Consider the following 21,507-nt stretch of genomic DNA (forward strand, 5'->3'; position numbering starts at 1 on the left):
TTGCTGCATGTCTTGAATTTTAAATTTAGCCTTTCTTCTGTATATCTGTTTGCTGCATTTTTCCAGTGGCAATCTTCTATTTATACCAAACTCTGATATCCTCTCAGAATAAATGTCGCCAGGGGGTATCTAATAGACAGGCAGCACCATGCCAATTTTAATGTTTTAGGGATGCTGTTAGAACTTACTAACAATAGACTAGAAAATTGCATCTTGTATGCAACAGGCAGTTAGCAGGAGTGTTTGCTTTTTTCACTGTTTATTTTAGTCACACATTATACTATCTGTAAAATTAAACAAGCTTAATAAGCTTGATAAATTCTAGTCACTTCATTTATCCTATCCAGTAAAAGGAAAGCTTACATATGTAACAGTATGTTATGCTTTAATGCATCTTGATACAGTGGCAAACATGGGTGATACTGTATTTTTTCTTTTTTTTCTTTAAACCAGACTAATATGTTGGTAAATTGGGTTTGGGTGGTGCTAGTGCTGGGTTTGAATATCCACCCCATTGCTACCCATGTTGCAATGTTCTTTGGGTACCTAAGATTTGCTCCCACATTCCAAAGACACATGTTTTCTTAATTGGCAATTTTAAATGTGTACCATTTGATGGACTGGTGCTGCCAAGATAATCTTCATGACCTTGAACTAGGTGAAGAATGTTAGCTATATATACTTGCAGGTAATTTCACTATAGGGTTTATAGAATAACATGATCATCATAAACTATCTTTTAATATGCATATACCAAATTTATTAACTTAGATTTTCTTCCCATTAACTGAAAAATAAACACTTCTTAAAACCAATACCATAAAATGTTGAAAAAGCCAAACAAATTGATGACTACCAAGGTTATTCAGAATATTTTCATTTACACAAGCTCTTTAAAACTGGCTTTATAACAACATTTTTAAAGCACTTTAGCAGAAAATCAGTTTTGCCAGGTTTATGACCTACAGTGCATCCAGAAAGTATTCACAGCATATCACTTTTTCCACATTTTGTTACAGCCTTATTCCAAAATGGATTAAATTCATTTTTTTCCTCATAATTCTACACACAACACCCCATAATGACAACGTGAAAAAAGTTTACTTGAGATTTTTGCAAATTTATTAAAAAATAAAAAAAATTGAGAAAGCACATGTACATAAGTGTTCACAGCCTTTGCCATGAAAGCTCAAAATTGAGCTCAGGTGCATCCTGTTTCCCCTGATCATCCTTGAGATGTTTCTGCAGCTTAAATGGAGTCCACCTGTGGTAAATTCAGTAGATTGGACATGAAATGGAAAGGCACACACCTGTCTATATAAGGTCCCACAGTTGACAGTTCATGTCAGAGCGCAAACCAAGCATGAAGTCAAAGGAATTGTCTGTAGACCTCCGAGACAGGATTGTCTCGAGGCACATATCTGGGGAAGCTTACAGAAAAATTTTTGCTGCTTTGAAGGTCCCAATGAGCACAGTGACCTCCATCATCCGTAAGTGGAAGAAGTTCGAAACCACCAGGACTCTTCCTAGAGCTGGCCGGCCATCTAAACTGAGTGATCGGGGGAGAAGGGCCTTAGTCAGGGAGGTGACCAAGAACCCAATGGTCACTCTGTCAGAGCTCCAGAGGTCCTCTGTGGAGAGAGGAGAACCTTCCAGAAGGACAACCATCTCTGCAGCAATCCACCAATCAGGCCTGTATGGTAGAGTGGCCAGACGGAAGCCACTCCTTAGTAAAAGGCACATGGCAGCCCGCCTGGAGTTTGCCAAAAGGCACCTGAAGGACTCTCAGACCATGAGAAAGAAAATTCTCGGGTCTGATGAGACAAAGATTGAACTCTTTGGTGTGAATGCCAGGCATCATGTTTGGAGGAAACCAGGCACCGCTCATCACCAGGCCAATACCATCCCTACAGTGAAGCATGGTGGTAGCAGCATCATGCTGTGGGGATGTTTTTCAGCGGCAGGGACTGGGAGACTAGTCAGGATAAAGGGAAAGATGACTGCAGCAATGTACAGAGACATCCTGGATGAAAACCTGCTCCAGAGCGCTCTTGACCTCAGACTGGGGCGATGGTTCATCTTTCAGCAGGACAACGACCCTAAGCACACAGCCAAGATATCAAAGGAGTGGCTTCAGGACAACTCTGTGAATGTCCTTGAGTGGCCCAGCCAGAGCCCAGACTTGAATCCGATTGAACATCTCTGGAGAGATCTTAAAATGGCTGTGCACCGACACTTCCCATCCAACCTGATGGAGCTTGAGAGGTGCTGCAAAGAGGAATGGGCAAAACTGGCCAAGGATAGGTGTGCCAAGCTTGTGGCATCATATTCAAAAAGACTTGAGGCTGTAATTGCTGCCAAAGGTGCATCGACAAAGTATTGAGCAAAGGCTGTGAATACTTATGTACATGGGATTTCTCAGTTTTTTATTTTTAATAAATTTGCAAAAACCTCAAGTAAACTTTTTTCACGTTGTCATTATGGGGTGTTGTGTGTAGAATTCTGAGGAAAAAAATGAATTTAATCCATTTTGGAATAAGGCTGTAACATAACAAAATGTAGAAAAAGTGATGCGCTCTGAATACTTTCCCGATGCACTGTATGTTGCTATGTGATTTATGCTTGCCTCAGTATATGGAGGAAACGTTAGCTAATTTCCTCTAATAGCACTTAATGAAGCATAATATTTAAATTGAATAATCAAATGATTTCAAATTTTTAACAAACTCCTGATGTTTTAATTTTGCTAAATAGTCGTGCTGTATTTGATCAGGCAAGGATCTACTGTAAATCTGTCAATTTTTCACTCCAAATGACTCAACTGGTAATTAGTAAATTGGATGATTTTAAAAAACAGATTTTTTTGGCATCTACTTTAAGTTGTACTGCAATTTAGTTCTTGAGCTTCTTTATGCAATGTATTACAGTACTTGAGGTACACCTGTAATGTTGCTTCCAGAACATCTTGTAAACAAAACGCAGCCTGGCAGACTTTAGGAGAGTGAGAAGACAGACATTTGATTTTTAATTAAAGAAAGTAAATGAATAACCTGAAACAACTAGTAATTGGCTAGCATTTCATTTTCTTTTATACCTTATGTATTATGGATGAATATATTATGTACGTTTTACTAGTTTATGAAATTATGTATTATCAGCTGATTTCATTCATTTATATGTATTTTTTATAATCCTACAGAATTTTATTTTGTATAAAAAAAATAATAATAATAATAACACTTCAGTATATACATAAAGCTTCTACACAGCTAGTTATGCAGGATCTTATATATTTTAAATTGGTAAAGGTAATATATATATTATTGGTTAAAGGTTAAAAAAAAAACGCATCGGAATCCGCCAATTATAGTAACATGATTTCTGTAATTGGTATTGGCTTTTAAAGCACCTGTTGAGAAATTTTGAACTAGAAATGTTCTAATTTTTTTAAAATTTCTTGCAACTTTGTGCTTTTCCTGGGAAGTCAAAACTTGTCATTTAAAGATTAATGTGCAGTTTCATAATTCTGGTTAAACAGAATGTGAGGTATTCAGGGTGCTGAACTCTAGTAATAAGATGTGCTATTGCTTTGTACTAAGCCAGACTTAGCTCCCGTATTAATTTGTCAAATTTTAGATTGAAATTTGCTGTTTACATAGCCTTAATCAGAATCACATTTATTTCTGGTTCTGGTGACTATCCCAAGTATGTTACATAATTGACATACTGTATACACAACTGTTAATCACACACCTGAGATTAAAAAAAGACAGAGAATGTAAATGTATATACTGTATGCATAAAAATTGCAGAGTGCAAAAACTACTGAAAAACAAATATTAACAATACATAAGCAGTACTGCAACACCCTGGGGAGTGTGATGTCCACCCTGATTAAGCTGAATTAACCATTTGTGTGCTTGATAGCCTGTGGGGACAAAAATGCTCTTATATCTACTTGTTTTGGTTTATATTAATCTGTAATGCCTAGCTGATAGAAGAAGTTCAAAAATGTTGTGGCCTGGATGTGAGCGGTTGGTAATGATTTTCTTTTGTCAGCTTCATAACTCTAGAATAGTACAGGTCCTGTAAGGCGGGCAGACTGGCACCAATGATATTTTGGCAGACAGGCTATTCGTTGTAGCCTGTTTGTCATGTTTAGTCACTGATGCACTGATGTTAACCATGCATCTCTACGATTGTGTACTCAAGTTAACATTTTTGAGCTTTTATCATCAGAGTTGTCTGCCTCATGGTTCAATTATGAGCCGAGCTACATGAATTTGGATGTTTTGAAACACTGAATAGTTTTTTGTTATTTTGCAGTGGACATATGTAGCAGTTCATTTTGCCACATTTGTACAATAGCTAAAGTTACAGATAAGCCAGTTAGAAAATAAATGGATAGTTAAAGCCTTAATTAATTTGGCAGGTTTATTCACAGTGCTGCATTAAAAAGTTTTTTGTTTTTTTTGTCATTTGTAACTTACTCATCCAAATAGTGATGCAAGTTAAAGTGATTACAACACACCATCACCCTCCTAAAGCAAATACAAATTCTCTGTAGTGCCTTCAGAAAGTATCTAGATCTCTTTACTTTTTTCATAGTTGACAATGTGTGTCAGAGTAAAACCAAGCCATGAGGTCAAAGGAATGGCTGCAGAGTTTAGAGACAGGGTTGTGTCAAGGCACTAATCAGGGGAAGGCTAAAACATTTCTGCAGCATTGGTTTCCAAGATCATAATTCGTAAATGGAAACAAGTTTGAAACAATCATCACTTTTCTTAAAACTGGCGCCCTGTCTAACTGAGTAATCATAGGAGAAAGGTGAGGAACCCGTTGGTCACTTTGGCTAAACTCTAGAGAACTTGTGTGGAAATGGGAGAAACTTCCAGAAGGACAACCACCACTGCAACACTCCCACTAATCTGTTTTATGGCAGAGTTGGCAGATGATGCATGCAAGCCTGCTTTGGATTTGCAAAAAGGCCCCCAAATGACTCACAGACTATGAGAAACAAGATTCTCTGGCCTGATAGAACTGAGGTCAAACACTTCAGTTTAGTTCCAAGTATGACATCTAGAGGAAACCAGGTACTGTTCATCACTTGCAGCCACTACCACGCTTCACTGTTGAAATGATATTGTACATTACATCATGTTATGGGTGTTTTCGGTGGCAGGGACAGAGATACTAGACAGGGTTGAGGGAAAGCTGAACAGAGAAAAGTACAGAAGTCTTATTAACAAAAACCTGCTCAAGAGTCCTCTGGACCGCCCACTGGACTGAAGGTTCGTATTCAAACATGATTATGACCCTAAGCACACAGCAAAGGCAACAAATGAATGGCTTAAGGTTAGTGCTGGGCGGTATGACCAAAATTCTATATCATGGTGTTTTTCAAAATTATACCGGTTTCATTGTATTCAACGGTATTTTTTTCCCCATGCATGAGTGGATGGATGTTAACCACATTTTCTGCTGCAATTACTGGCTAAGAATAACCTATTCCACTGTCATGAGAATTGTACATTGTACAAAAAAAAAACATTTTAATGTGCACACAAGTATTAATACCAGTTTGCAAGGCCCCATAAAGGGATAGTTTTCAAGGAGGGAGAGCACTAATGAAGAGAAGGAATCACATTGCATGGCAGTTGCAGTCAAAATATAGAACCTTTTTATTGAACAATTTTGCAAACCACTTAAACTAAAATTTTGACAAACTTTGGCCATCCAAAGAGGCATTTAGACTTAAAAATCCAGAGGTGCTTGTCAAAAGTTGTATTGCACTGAACATGTCTTAGAAAAGGAATAAGTAGTAAATATTTTTTGTAAACCAACTACACTTTCTGTTAATATTAACAATCTCTGACCACTGACACGTTTAAGTGACTTTTTAAACAACTTTACCGTCATTAAACTGCATAATATTTAAACTAATAAATAACAGTAAAATAAATAGTGCATCTTCTAGTAATAATACTTCAAGACTTCAAGCCCAGGTGCATTACACAGTTTTCTCCAAATAAAAATAAAAACAAGTGCAACTTGGTGATGACATCTTTACCAACTGAACTATCATTAAGGCAAACTGCATTAATATGGACCTTGCTTCAAGCTAAGCTATATACATAAATAATAAAACTGCAACTTGCATTTATAATACTATTTGTGGTATAGCCCTATGGAATTGTATTAGGGCCACGGTGAAGAAAAAAAAACTATATATCGTGATTAAAGTCGACATTTCCACTTTATTCTCAGTTTTATTTTATTATTAAAGTAGAATGTCGTAAACTAAACTTCTTCTTAAAACGAATGTTTAAATTACTAGATTTTCTCAAACCCCGTCATAAGTTAATGTAGCACATTAAATGCTTTGTGTTAAGTGCTGCCCGACCCAGTTGTTAATCGCTAGGCGCTTCTTAAACTGACTTCCTCTGCATTGAGGAGGCGCAGGCAGCGATCGCCGCACAGAATACATTCACTTCATGATATTCCTGCTCTCTGAAAATTTAAAATGCTAAGATAAATACTTGATATCATTTTCATGATGAAATGCATTAAAGCAGGTATTAAAACATGCATGGTAGTGAGGCGGTAGTGCTGCTCCCTCGCAGTAAGGGGTCCCCAGGTCTACGTTCAGTGTAGAGAACTTTATGGCAGGTGTGACGAGGCTCCAAAAAACTGGATGTATGAATGGGTATCGCACAGGTTTAATTTAATTATTGTGTAAATGTTGGGTTCGTGATCTGGTGGTTGGAGACACGAACACAGAATTCAATGGATGTCCTTCTAAGCGGGCTTTCTTTATTGTGCCTGTGCTGTCTCTGTCTGACTTACCAACCCCCCAGTTCCTATCCTTCCTTTTTCTTTCTCCACATAACCAATCACCACAGGATAAACGTTTTTGTGAAATTAAAACTAGTTATAAACTTAGACCACGAAGTGTTCAGAACTTTAAAAAAATCTTCGTTTTACATGTTTAATTATGCCATCCATTCAGGGTTGCGTCCATCCCAGCAAGCACTGTGTGCAAATTCTGAACGGGTTGCCAGCACATCGCAGGGTGAATAAGAGCAACACATACACTAGCAAGGTCAATACAGTATAGCATAACAAAACCCCACATCCTACATGACTTTGAAAGGAAACTGAAGCACGCCAAGTAAACCCACCAGAAAAACATGCAAAGTCAAGGCAGGGAACACCCGGGACCCTCTTGCTGCGAGGTAGCAGTGCAACCTCCATGCCACCATGCCCCAACATGATTAATACATGCATTAATGCATTTCATCATGAAAATGATATCAAGTATTTATCTTAGCATTCTAAATGTTCAGGGAGCAGGAATATCATGCAATTAATGTATTCTGTGTGGTGATCGCTTCCTGCGCCTCCTCTTAGTGCAAGAGGAAATTTAGTTTAAGAAGCACATAGCGATTAACGTGGCTCGGGGAACACTTAACCCAAAGCATTTAATGTGCTACGTAACTTATGACGGGTTTGAGAAAATCTAGTAAATTAAATATTCATTTTAAGATGAAGTTTAGTTTACAATGTTCTACTTTAATGACAAATTACGAGAATAAAGTCAACATGTCGACTTTATTCTCGTCATAAGCATCGAGATTAAAGTGGAAATGTCAATAATAAATTCAACATGTCGTCACACTATTACACAGTACCCAGGTACATTACACAGTATTGATAAAAAATAAAACAAGTACAACTTGGCTTGCAGTATTATCCAGTAGTATAGAAACAGTACTCACAGATTTTAACATGATGGTCCACATCTGACCTTTTAAAACCAAAGTATCTCCAGACAACTGACACAGCTCCTTTTTTCAGCAAAAGTTCTTCTGTGTCATCATGTTCAACTTTATCATCTGCTGCAGCTTCAGTTTCAGAATGTTCTCTGTCCATTTTCACCGTTCAATACCTCCACTAACGCATGTACTCCCATTGCATGTGTGCTTAGAGGTGCAGCAGTGAAAAAGGTCCCCACTTAAACAGTTTTCCGCTGCGCCACATTCTGAACGTTGTTTAGGCTATTTAAACCGGTGTTGCGGTATGAGAAAAATCCATATCATAACAAAAATAAAAAATGTTTTTCGGTATGAACCGGTATACCGCCCAGCACTACTTAAGGTCATCTCTGTCAAAGTTCTTGAGTTGCCCGACTTGCACCCAATCGAACATCTCTGGAGAGACCTGAAAATAGCTCTCCACAACCTGTTCCCATTCAATTTGACAGTGCTTGAGGGGGATCTGCAGAAAAGAATAGTTAAAAAAAAAAATCCTCAAATCCAGGTGTGCAAAGCTTGTCGCATCATACCCAAAAACACTTCAGGCTGTAATCACTGCCAAAGGTACTTCAGTGAAGTACTGAGTAAGGGGTTGAAATATTTGTGTTAATGGGATATTTGTTTTTTTTTTTTTTACTTTATTTTATTTTACAGAAATTTCTTAATTTTTTTTTTTGGTCATTCTTGGGTATTGAGTGTTGCTTCATGATGGGGAAAAGTTAACTTAAATGATTTTAACATAAAGCTGCAAAATAATGTATAAAATGTGGTGGTGTCCGAATACTGTCTGTGATGGCACTGTATTTTTATATTTGAACTAATTCATAATAGGATAACTGTAGCAACAACAAAATGCTTTTTTTCCTGGAAAGAACAGCATGATTTTAATTATAAGTCAAGGGGGATTTTTAAATGTTGCACCTGCAATCCCATGCTGAAATCCAAGTGTTATATGATCAAAGTAGCAGACCTGGACTGAATTCTTTAATTGCATTATAAATGTTTTCCAGCAACTTACTTGTCTTGTTAACTTCACTTGAGCGGCCTATGATTTGAAAGTCTCAGCATGCATCTGATTTTTTTTTTTTTTATTATTATTATTGATGCCTGACTTTTATGAATTCTACATAATTTTAATATACAGTAACTGAAAAAAAAAATGTGTTGGAGGAGAAAGACCTGGGTCCAGGGAAAAATTGCATGCATGCTGTATTTAGCCAAGGAAGGTGCCATTTGATGATCTCCGGTGTATATTATGAATGCACTCCATTCCATTCCTGGTCTGAGATATTGATCAATAGGTCACTTTGCTATTGTCTTAAGATCTTCTAGAGGTGCACAATTTGAAATTTGTTGATAAATTCTAGAAATACTATATATTCTCCTCATTGCAGTTAAAATACATGCAAGCTTAGATACTGATGGAAGATTAGCTGTTTTAATAGGGGTGAAGTTTTTAACAGAACTATAGTGATGAAGGAGAACAAATGTTATGATATATTGTTTCCCACTGCGTCAGGGGTTATTAGGGTTTTAGTCATTGGTCACAGACGTGAAATATGAAGTGAATGATAAGAGCCATATCCTGTTTCTTTTTATGATTAAAAGGGCTTTGATTGATACCAGCTGTGGCTATAATCACACAATGTGTGAATACATATGTGGGAAGCTTCAGCAAACGTGCAATAATATAAAATGCACCTCTTTGAACACCTGTACCTTATTTTTTTATTAAAAGCAAGTAGATTGCACACATTTGTTACTCTTATTAGAGCAGTATGAAATCTATTTCTTCTTCATTTTATGGATGTTGAAAGGCATAAATAATGCCAAGAAACAGGTTTCTCAAAGAGTTTTTTTTTTTCTAGCAAGGGTTTGACAGTAGGTAAAAACTTGGAACTTTCAAAAAAAAAAAGAAAGAAACTAGCTGTATTAGATGTATACAAAAGAAAACTTGCGTTTGTTTCCTGTCCTGTCTTGAATCTAGGCTTTTCCTCCAGCCAAGAAGTGTTCTTTGTCCGCTATTCCACTGCAACACACTGAATCAGCACATGATTCTAACCTTTCTCTCTCTATTCCACTGCCTTCGGAACCCTGGATATCTAAAGACTGTAGTTGCTTTAAACCTAGAATCAGTTCTTTGCAAGTCATGTGATCTATTTCAACAATTTGGGTGACTCTTTGGCTATTGGGATGTAAACCTTATAGCACCCTCTAGTAATTTCCAGTATTCCTCCACCTCTGTTTGGCTATATAATATAAAAGGGAAACACGGCCCTGCTGAAGCAAGTTAGGACTCTGCTGTCTTACAGCTAGACTAACAAGTAGTGACCTCAGCTTTCCATGGCTTTAGTCTTAAAAAGGCAAAAGGTCTTACCTTTTATTTCTAAGGACCTTGTGCCTACTAAGGATCTTGGTCTTGCATTCATTCTTTTCTATTCAGATTCTTTTGGATGTTTTCCATTTAGGACATAGCTTTTATAAGACAAGTCCTTTTGGCCCCAGTAGTCTCACCGCTGACATAAAGAGGTAGTCTGTCCCTGTCAGTGTAGTGCTTTCCTTCATGGGTATGTATTTCCCCTATACAATACAATACAATTTATTTTTGTATAGCCCAAAATCACACAAGAAGTGCCGCAATGGGCTTTAACAGGCCCTGCCTCTTGACTGCCACCCACCCTTGACTCTCTAAGAAGATAAGGAAAAAATCCCAAAAAAACCCTTGTAGGGAAAAAAATGGAGGAAACCTTGGAAAAGGCAGTTCAAAAAGAGACCCCTTTCCAGGTAGGTTGGGCGTGCAGTGGGTGTCAAAAAGAAGGGGGGGCAATACAATACAATACACAGAACAGAACAAATCCTCAATGCAGTATAAAAATTTTACAAGTACGGACCAGAATTTAACAGTAGATGATATCACATAATATGATTTGGATTTGTTTAGAGTTCTGGAGACCTCAGCCATCAAGCTGCCTCCCCCATTTGGCCATTCCACAGCTGAAACCGCACTGGGCCAGCCAATCTGATGAAAGGACCCCTCTATCCCACGATTCCTGCAATCCTCCATCAGGGATGACTTTACCTTAGGCAGGCAAAACAACTTGGCAGGTGGGCCATGGCACCAAGTGTCACATTTGAGTACCGAGAAGAGAAACAGAATAGGTGAGGGTTAGTAACAAATTCTAACTATCATGTTACTTACGTATGTTTTAGTGCTAATGACTAACAACAGAGATGAGGTCTGTACAGTTAATCAGCTGCTCTAGTCAGGATATGCTAAACTGAAGTAGTGAGTCTTCAGCTGGGATTTAAAAGCTGAGACCGATGGGGCATCTCTTACAGTAGCAGGCAGACCATTCCCTAGTTTAGGGGCCCTGTAACTAAAAGCTCGACCTCCCACTGTTATTTTATTAATCCTTGGAATCATATGCAGGCCGGCATCTTGAGATCTTAATGTGCGCTCTGGTTTGTAAGTCATGATAAGTGCCTTCCTGCTGCTATGTTATTAGCCAAGTTTTCTCTATTTTTGGTAATTCTGGTGTGTATTTGAGAAGAGTTATTGTTTGTTATAATAATTTTATATTTCATTTATTGTGCTTTTTAAAAAGATAACTTTCCCCGTTGGGGCAAATAAGGTACTATTTTTGTCTGTCTAGGTACGATCAACAAACGATTCTTTGCAAAACATTACTGGAAACTGTAAAAGCAGTATAAAAATAGGCATCATCATAAGTATCAAATAAAAAAGTAGAATTGTCAGGTCAGAGCTAGTGGGCTGTTATAGTACAGTACAAACAGAAGGCAGAGAGCAAAATTCATAATTGTTTTTGTTCTAGGTTATTTTCCAAAAATGAAAATATGTAAAAGTATTTCTTAATGTTTTAAACTGACGATCAGGTCTAGTATTTTGGATAAACTGTTTTTAGTTTAAACAAGTTTTCTTTTTCATATCTGTCAAGTTTTCATGGTCTGCTTACTACTGTGGTTCAACTCCTGTTCTGTGTAGTGTTCAGCCATCAGTAAATCTTTAGAAATGCCAATATTTTTCTTGTTTCCTTGAACAGACTTTTGTTTAAGCATATTTTGTGTGTTAAGTGATTGAGCAACATTTTTTAATTTGTTTCAGATGTTCCTGATGTGATAAACCCTATCTCATTACAAACAGATGACAGTGCTTAAAGTTCTTAATGAAAAGAACATGGACTGATATTAAGGCAAACTGTAATTTCTTAAGCCATGTATAGTAGGTGTGGGAATGGTGAATATTGTTAAAGAGATCCACATTTCCATTTAGATTTCAAAATAATTATAACTATGATTGCTTTGTAATTCATAGCCTTTTTCTTTCGTTGTTGTATCCGTTTTACATTGCAGACCGGAAAGTAAAACTAAATCAGGGTTTCACATGTAGCATGAACAGTGACTAATACAAAAATTGTTCTGTTTTCATAGTACTGTCCTTTTTGTAATTTAAACGTTCTTTGCCTTGCCACAAGATGAGTATGTCCTGCAGAGGAGCTGAGGTTTTTAACTTGTATAAATCTTTTAATGAGTAGGATGATTTTTTTTTTTTTTTTTCAAGCATACAACAACCAAAGGTGTTGTAGAGAGGGGATCAGTTCCTTTTATTAGGATGTCACTCTCCTTTGAGCACATGATTGAACATTTAGTTACTTACAAAAGGTCCCCAAGAGGTGAAGGGGCAGGTTATGGCTTGACATACGTTTTCCAAGCAGTGAATGTATATGCAAAGTTTTAGACATTTCTGAGTTTTTTTTGTCTATCTGTTTGTTAAATAGTATCCATCAATCTGTGACAATTTTAATGCTACATTGCAACTGCTTAATGGGTAAAACTTTAGAAATTAGAACTGCAGTGTTTTAAATTTCAGCAACTTTTTATTAATTATAAGTTGGCTAAAAATTGTAAACTCTAATTATAATTAAACATTTTTGTTTGTTTGTTAACCATATTTAACATTTTTTCCAATGGCAAATAGTATTTTTGCATATTATTTGGTAGTTGCCACAATATTTTCAAAAGTTATCCTTATTTCATATGGAGTTTTGGAAGCATCCAAGTTGTTTTGGGTTTTTTTTTTTCTTTCTTTTTTTTTTGGTCTTTAGTTGGCAAACGTAAGTGTTTGGTCTGTTTAATCAGCTCAAAGAAAACCAGTCTCTACAGAGATGTTAGTCTAGAGTATTTATATCTGAAAACAGAAAAAATGATCATGTAGGTTTCAATACACTCATGGATTTTAGCCGCTTTTTTAAAATCATTTTAGAACGTCGAAAGCGGGTATGAATGTGAGCATCAAGTATCTGAATACCAATGAAAAAAGTCATCTTGAATGTGCAGATTTCATATAAATGTAATTTGTTTAGACTTTAATTGGGAAGTTTTCAAATATCCTATCTATTGCAGTTTCTGCATTCTTCAAAGTTCGCTATACCTCTTCTATGAAATTTATTTTCTAAACTCTTCCTTATTTTACTCTTTTTATATTTGTTTCAAGTATATAAAATGAGATTGGACAAAGCTTAGCTTTTCTTATCAATTTTTTTTTATTGATACATTGTTATGAAAAATGTTTTCCTATGCAGGTTGTGCCTTGGACTTACAAAGATGACTCATTACTTCAAAATCTATTGGTGTACATTAACATTTTTTCACTACTGTTAAAATGTTTTTCATTCCAGAGAGTTAACTAAGCATTATCAATTATTATAACGTTGTGTCTATAACATTATCTAAATATTCCTGATGTTTCATTTTAAATCAGTCTTTAAACTTTAATATGGCTTGGTATTTACAAATACGGCTGAGTTTTAAGTTGATATTCCCTCTCCTAGGAAAAAGCAAAAATTAAAAAAAGGACTCTCATTCTTAAGTTTTAAATATAGTGATATTAACTATTGTATGCAAATATTCTTTAAAACTTTATATGCAAAATAATAAATACTTTATTTTATTTTGCAGGATTGGGTAACTGCCACGGACATTAGAGTCACTCTAAACCGGTTAAACACCTTTGGTGATGAAGTTTTTAATGACCCAAAGGTTTTGAAATCCTATTACTACGCCATCTCTGATTTTGCAGTGGGTGGAAGGTAGGCAACTTGTTTTAAAAAATTTGAAGTAAAAATGTACAGAGATAAAACACAGATTTTACCCTGTGTTTGATAAGCATTGTTTTTTAGTGAGAATAATGTTTAACTCTGAATCCTGCAAGATCATTTCTGCCCTGTTTCACATTAAACTGCCTTCTAGGTACCAGACATTTGCAGAATCTAATCTTATATCCAGGAGCATTTCTGTGTGATAAGAAACTCTACCATTATTAAATACTTTGCTAAGCATGTTATAAAAACCATTTTAAACCTGTTTGATCTCTTCCACTTTGGAGGCTGACCTTTGTATGATTTATTAACCACCTTGTTTGAATGTTGTTTGTAAACATTACCATCATTGTCTTTTTAATTCACTAGTTAACGTGCTTTTGTTTCTTGATTGAAATGCATTATGGAGCAGTAAAAGCTTATGTTTTTTTCTGTCTCCCTTTAAACATTATTAGCAGTTTATGTTCATTCCTGCTCTAGACTACTTTTATTTTAAGGCAAAGTGTGTCATAGACTAACCTTTTTATACCAAGGAAAAGAGAAATAAGAACTTTATTGCCTTGATTGATATACATATAATGTTTTTGGCCAAGCTAGTTGTATTTTTAAAGTTATTTTAAGAAAGTAACATGAGAGAACTAGTTGTCTTTCTGGTAAACTTATGAGCTTTGGACTTTAAGAGTAAGAATCAGTGTACATCAAAGACCCAGCTAAGCAAAAATGTTCAAGCAACTTTTGGTTCATGCAATTATGTCTTTGAATTAACAATTGTTTACATTTACTAATGTAATTTTGCTAGAAGCAGTATGGAATTTGAAGAGGAGGAAAGAAAATTTCTGGGTTAAGTGCTATGGTATTTTGACACACAAATACCTAAATTGTGTAATTTCTGCAGTTCAAGACATGGTGAGAGTGAGTGTGGGTTTGTGTCAATGTGCCCTGCCATTGACTGGTGATCCATACAGGCCTGATTCCTGCACTTCATCCTGATGCTGCTAAAATAGGCTTTGGTCCCTGCCACTCTGAACTGAATTTTGTGGTGTTGAGAATAGATGGATGGACTTGTTTATCTTTATCATATCTTGATATCTATGTAATATGCTTATTTAGTCTTTTTATTATAAAAACTTAAGTTTTGTTCTTTAGAATATGACTTTACCAATGTGGATAATGAAAAAAAATCAAATCCATTAAATTTGTCTGCTGATCTATAAATGTGTAATAATCAAGGCTGCATTTAACCATTTCTGCTCCCATCTCCACTTCCAAAGCAATTTCAGGTCAGATTTTGCTAAACATCTAATTGCTGAATAATTTACAGCACACTTTTTTAAGTTGAAGAATCAAGAGTTTTATCAATGCCATACTGTACTCTCTGTACCTATTTACTATAGCAAAATGTAATTTGTGTTTTATGAACAAAACACGTTTAGTATTTTAAGAGATGGAAGGTTTCTCTTTTCTGTAAATTCACAATAGGGGTTAACAGCATCTACTCTATGTATAAAATATAACCATAGATTGTGTTCTGTTGTGGTATTCATAACCAAATAAAATGTAATATATAAAGAACAGCTTAATGCATTTTCAAATGTAACTTTTATTTATGTATTTGAATAAGCTTATGGTTTGAAGATGTTGGAAAAGTCAAATTTAAACATTAGAGAAAAAAGAAAACAATGTACAGATAAAAAGGGGCCTGAACTTTCAGTGCATGTTCTCCCAACTAACATTTAATATAAACAGCACAAATGACAGGATTTACTTTTGTTAATGTTTCACTATTTTTTTCTAATACATTCATTTTAAACTTTTTTCTTTACTGTCACTTCAGTTGTGAATGTTAAAGATAAGTGAAATGTTTGTAACCTTTCTTTAGTTGTACTGGATACTCTGTACATTTAAGATAATCCGGGAAATTATCTCTCTTACTCTCAACTAGCAAAAAAAGAAAAATAAATAAATATATATATCTGTACAACAAAAGATTTTTACACATTTATCTATTCATTATTTTAAGTGTAAACTGTTATGCTGTAACAGTACATTTCCAATGTCAAAATAAACCATTTTCTGTAGATATTTAACTGAAGAAGAGAAACTCAAAAGTTAGTGATTGCATAAGTATTTAAACCTCTGTGCTTCAGCTTACACAAATGACAAATTAATCACAAACAACACAAAGGTGACAGTCATTTGACCATAATTAAACATAATTAGGTACTATGTGTGAGTCCTTTGTCTCTCTGGATATAACAAGCGTGCTTTGTAAGGACCATAGTCATTGTTGGACAGTCTCTACAAAAATGAAGACAAAGGAGCATTCTGCTGATGTGAGAAACAAAGGCATTGGAATTCACAAGGCAGGAAATGGCTACAAAATACTGAAGAGTTTGAATGTCGCATTAAGCACCGTTGGATCCATCATCAGAAAGTTGAAGGTTCATCACAGCACCCAGACTGTTACTATAACAAGCTGTCCTTCTGTTAACATCACAGCAAGACATCGAGTGGTGAGAGAGGCTACCAAAAATCCAACTATAACTTTCAGAACATTGCAATACTCATTTCCTGAAACTGGAGTAAAGGTGCATTATTCCACAGTTTCAAGAACTCTCCTTAAAACAGACCTCTGCGGGAGAGTAGCAAGAAAGATGCCATCCCGTAAGAAGGTCTACATAAAAGCACGTATGGCATTTGCTACAAATCATGGGAAAGACCCAGTTACAGTCATGGCCGAAATTATCGGCACCTCTGGATTTTCCCAGAAAATTGTTGCAATTACAAATGTTTTGTTATACACACGTTTATTTCCTTTATGTGCATTGGAACAACACAAAAAAACAGAGGAAAAAAAGGCAAATCTGACATCATGTCACACAGAACTCCAAAAATGGGACAGACAAAATTATTGCGCAACATAATCAAGAAGTTCACAACACATGGCACTGTAGCTAATCTCCCTGGATGTGGACGGAAGAGAAAAATTGCTAAAAGACTGCAACAAAGGATAGTCCGAATGGTGGATAAACAACCCCAATCAACTTGAAAACATATTCAAGCTGTTCTGCAGACTCAGGGTGCAACAGTGTCCGCTCGAACTATCCGTCGACATCTGAACAAAATGAAACGCTATGGCAGGATTGCCAGGAGGACCCCACTGCTGACAAACATAAAAAAGCCAGACTGGAGTTTGCCAAAATGTACTTGAGGAAGCCAAAATCCTTCTGGGTGAACGTCTTGTGGACAGATGAGACCAAGGTAGAGCTTTTTGGTAAAGCTCATCATTCTACTGTTTACAGGAAATGGAATGAGGCCTACGAAGAAAAGAACACAGTACCTACAGTCAAACATGGTGGAGGTTCTTTAAGATGTTTTAGGGATGTCTTGCTGCCTCTGGCACTGGATGCCTTGACTGTGTGCAAGGCATCATGAAATCTGAAGACTACCAAAAGATATTGGGGCGCAATGTAGGGCCCAGTGTCAGAAAGCTGGGTCTGCGTCAGAGGTCATGGGTGTTCCAGCAGGACAATGACCACAAATATACCTCTAAAAGCTCCCAGAAATTATTGAAGATGAGCGCTGGAGAGTTCTGAAGTGGCCAGCAATGAGTCCGGATCTAAATCCGATTGAACACTTATGGAGAGATCTCAAAATTGCTGTTGGGAGAAGGCGCCCTTCAAATCTGAGAGACCTTGAGCAGTTTGCAAAAGAAGAGTGGTCGGAAATTCCAGTTGAGTGGTGTAACAAGCTTGTTGATGGTTATTGGAAGCGCTTGATTTCAGTTATTTTTTCCAAAGGGTGTGCAACCAAATATTAAGTTGAGGGTGCCAGTAATTTTGTCCAGCCCGGTTTTTGAGTTTTGTGTGAAATGTCAGATTTGGTTTTTTTTTTCTGTGTTTTTGTGTTGTTCCAATGCACATAAATGAAATAAACGTGTATACCAAAACATTTGTAATTGCAACAATTTTCTGGGAGAAATGGTGCATTTTTCTGGGAAAATTCCAGGGGTGCCGATAATTTCGGCCATGACTGTAGGATAAGGGAGAAAGTTTTATGGTCAAAAGAGACCAAAATAGAATTTTTAGCCAGACTTCAAAGAGGTATGTGTGGCGTAAAACTAACACTGCACATGCCTCAAGACACACATACCTATGGTGAAATATGATGGTGGAAGCATCATGCTATAGGGATGCTTTTCATGTGCTAGGACAATGGATGGACATAAATACCACACAATATTGCAGGAGAACTTGTACCAGTCTGCTATGATCCTATTGCTGGGGAGAAGATTCATCTTTCAACATTAAAATGACCCTAAGCATAAAGCCAAAGCCACACTGGAATGGCTCAAAAACAGAAAGGTGAATATTTTATAATGGCCAAGTCAAAGCCCTGATCTTAACCCTGTTGAGAATCTGTGGCACTATTTGAAAACTGCTGTCCAGAGGCACCACTCACCAACCTAGCTTCTGAGCAGTGTGCAAAACTGGAACATGCTTGCCACAAAAGAATTAAGGCTGTTATTGCAGTAAAAGGGTTCTTGGCAAAGAACTAATGTGTAGGGCTTGAATACTTTTTCAAAAGTTAGCATTTGCATTTTTCTTCTTTAGTTAAATATCTACAGAAAATCGTTTATTTTGGCTTTGGAAATGTATTTTTACAGCATTAAAGTTAATTTAAAATACAGATTGGATAAATGTGTACAAATTTTTTGACATGCAGAAAATTATGCCTTTCAAGGGGATTGAATACTTTTGCACACCACTGTATATGTGTGTGTGTGTATATATATATATATATATATATATATATATATATATATATATATATATATATATATATATATATATATATGTGTGTGTGACTTTTAGTATAGGCTAGTTTTGTAAACCTGACACATTTATTTAACCTGCCTTCTGACAACTGGATTCCACTTTATCAACTTCCATTTTTTCTTTCTGTAAAGATACATTTTATCATGCCTAAAGTTATCTAGCTTGTTGAAAACTCAGATGATCAATTTATAAACAAAGTAACACATTCTCTTTTCCTCTAGTTTTCACAGACCCTCTGACAAAACTCCAGAATGCTTTTGCATTCCTAAAATTCCTGTCTGTATATGTAGGATTATGTATTGTGAAGAACAATAAAGGCTTGGTTCTTCAAAAGAGAAATAACGTTCATTGGGATTTCTTAAATGGATGTGTTTGAATTTGAAGTGAATTCTCCACAAATATTTAATTTCTGTTATTTTCATTTGTGCTGGATGTATTTTTTTTATTTTTAACTCTTTTTAACAGTCAACATAATTATGTCTTAATAATGGATTTCTTACAGAGGCCTCGACATTATTACATTAGATATACTAAAAGCAACAATTTGCAGTTCACTTCCCAAGTGGGAACATGTAAACCTTTTTACTCTGAAAAGAGGCTATAGGATTGCCTAAGTATTTCATGATTTTGTCCAGGATGCAGCTTTCCTTGTACATACTGGGTTTTTTTTTCATCTATATTGACTTTTTTTTTCTTTTTTTAATGTCTTACTCATGAAACTTGACAGCTCAATACTAACAGTGTGTTTAGGTCAAATATGTGGCAGTGCTGATACAAATGGGCAATTGCCAGTTTTAGCCTTTTAAATGAGTTTGGATTAGTAGAAAGCTTGACTTTCCTTTTGCAAAATCTAAAGATGCTAGGATATTATTATACCTTATAATTCACATATTATGCCTTACGTGTTCACTGAGACACTTGCTGTTTAATTAAAGAAATAAAAATCTAATTTGCAGTTATTGAGATTTTGACAACTCTTACAGATACATAATTAAAAATTATGTTTTTGGGCCTACATGCTCAGTATCATACCTTCTCACATATACATATAAATATGTCTCTTTAACCATAACTAACATGTTCAGATAAATAAATATTATGGTGCTATATCACAGTGGTTGGCACTTCAGTATTGAGGTCTCAGATTCCCTCTGTGTGATAGATCCATCTTAAACATTGGTATCTTTGAAATGCATGGAAAGAGTAAATGCTTTCATATCTCATACTTCAGTAGGTGTCAGTTTTCTGCATATTAATCTTTTTATGTTCACTTTGAAGTCTGCAATTTTTCCTGTAATATTATTTATAAGTACAATACGCTTTAAAATCAATGTATCAAATATGATTCCATTATACTTTTTTTTTTTTTTTTTTTTCTCATCGTAAAAAAGATTAGTGATTTGTGATGGACACTTCTATTTTGCATTTTGGAAAAATGTATTTATGAATTTATTTTAAATAGTGAAAACTCAGTCTAAACTATTTTCAAAATAGCTGTTGAAGTGCTTCTAGCTATTTAGGATATTTATTTGTATTAAGTATAGGTTATGTCCTATACTAACATTAAACTACTGTACACATGAAATTTTAAAAACCAAATGCTACATTTACCTCCTAGCTCTTAATCAGAATGTTCTTGTTTCTTTCTTACAAGAATGCCAATGATCAACTGAAATAATACAAAAAAGACATTTACAAGTTTTTGCTTGCTTTGGAGCTCTGTTTTCAGGGGCATTATTAAAATACCATAAAGCAACAGCTAAAAGCAAGGATGTAGAAGGACAGAAATAGACTTTCCTGCTTTCTGGAAATGACCATGTTGGATTTAAATGAGTGTTTTACATAGGAACATTCCACAGTATACAAGAATGTTTATATTGTAGTTTATTGATAGAAATCAGTTGTTACTGTATACAGTATAGCACATTCCCTATTTATAACCTCGGGGCACTATACACACTCAAATGTAATGGTTCAAATAAAGGATAAGGAGAACATTAATTAAGAACACAATATCATGCAAAATAAGAGTTAAAAGTATCTAAGAATATACATTATGCATGAATATTCAGCAAACTGACTGATTAAAGGAAAAACTTGAATAAATTAGGAATGGGGGGGGGGGGGAGATGTTTTAATATAGGTTTGACATAAATAAGTATTTAATATCTCACTATCGTTTTCTTTGTAAAAATACTTGGTAGACCCTGTTTGCTTATGGATAGAATAATTTTGGTAGAAGCTTCAAGGATGAAGACTGAAGGTGTATTTGAAGACCCTGGTAGGTTGGAATTAGACTCAAAGTTGGGATGGTGTTTGGAGACATACACAGCTAGGGAATTTGGATTTTTATGGACAAAAGTGCAGACTCCTTGATTTTGAAGTCCATTCATTGATTAGAAATGCAAGGTAAAACATACAAACAACTTTTTTTTTTTTCAGAATTCACTGTCTTAATCTTCTTTATTTATTTATCTGGTTTGTACAATGCTATATACTGTATACGCTGTCGTTCTTTATTATATTCTGTAAGTGCCTTGAGCATGGGAAAGGCGCTATATAAATAAAATGTATTACAGTGATCCCTCGCTATATCGCGCTTCGCCTTTCGCGGCTTCACTCCATCGCGGATTTTATATGTAAGCATATTTAAATATATATCGCGGATTTTTTCGCTGCTTCGCGGATTTCTGCGGACAATGGGTCTTTTAATTTCTGGTACATGCTTCCTCAGTTGGT

The 21,507-nt window shown here is 35.6% G+C and overlaps 1 protein-coding gene across 1 annotated transcript in view; it reads left to right on the plus strand.

Moving 5' to 3' along the window:
* lamc1 (laminin, gamma 1) overlaps positions 1-21,507 on the plus strand; it is a 179,385-nt gene that overhangs the window by 106,373 nt on the left and 51,505 nt on the right. The window contains exon 3 of the mRNA XM_028811341.2: positions 13,791-13,921. Coding sequence (XP_028667174.1) covers positions 13,791-13,921 — 131 coding nt within the window. The remainder of the gene's footprint in view (positions 1-13,790; positions 13,922-21,507) is intronic.

Source organism: Erpetoichthys calabaricus, chromosome 10 (genome assembly GCF_900747795.2).
Source record: "Erpetoichthys calabaricus chromosome 10, fErpCal1.3, whole genome shotgun sequence".
NCBI lineage: Eukaryota > Metazoa > Chordata > Cladistia > Polypteriformes > Polypteridae > Erpetoichthys > Erpetoichthys calabaricus.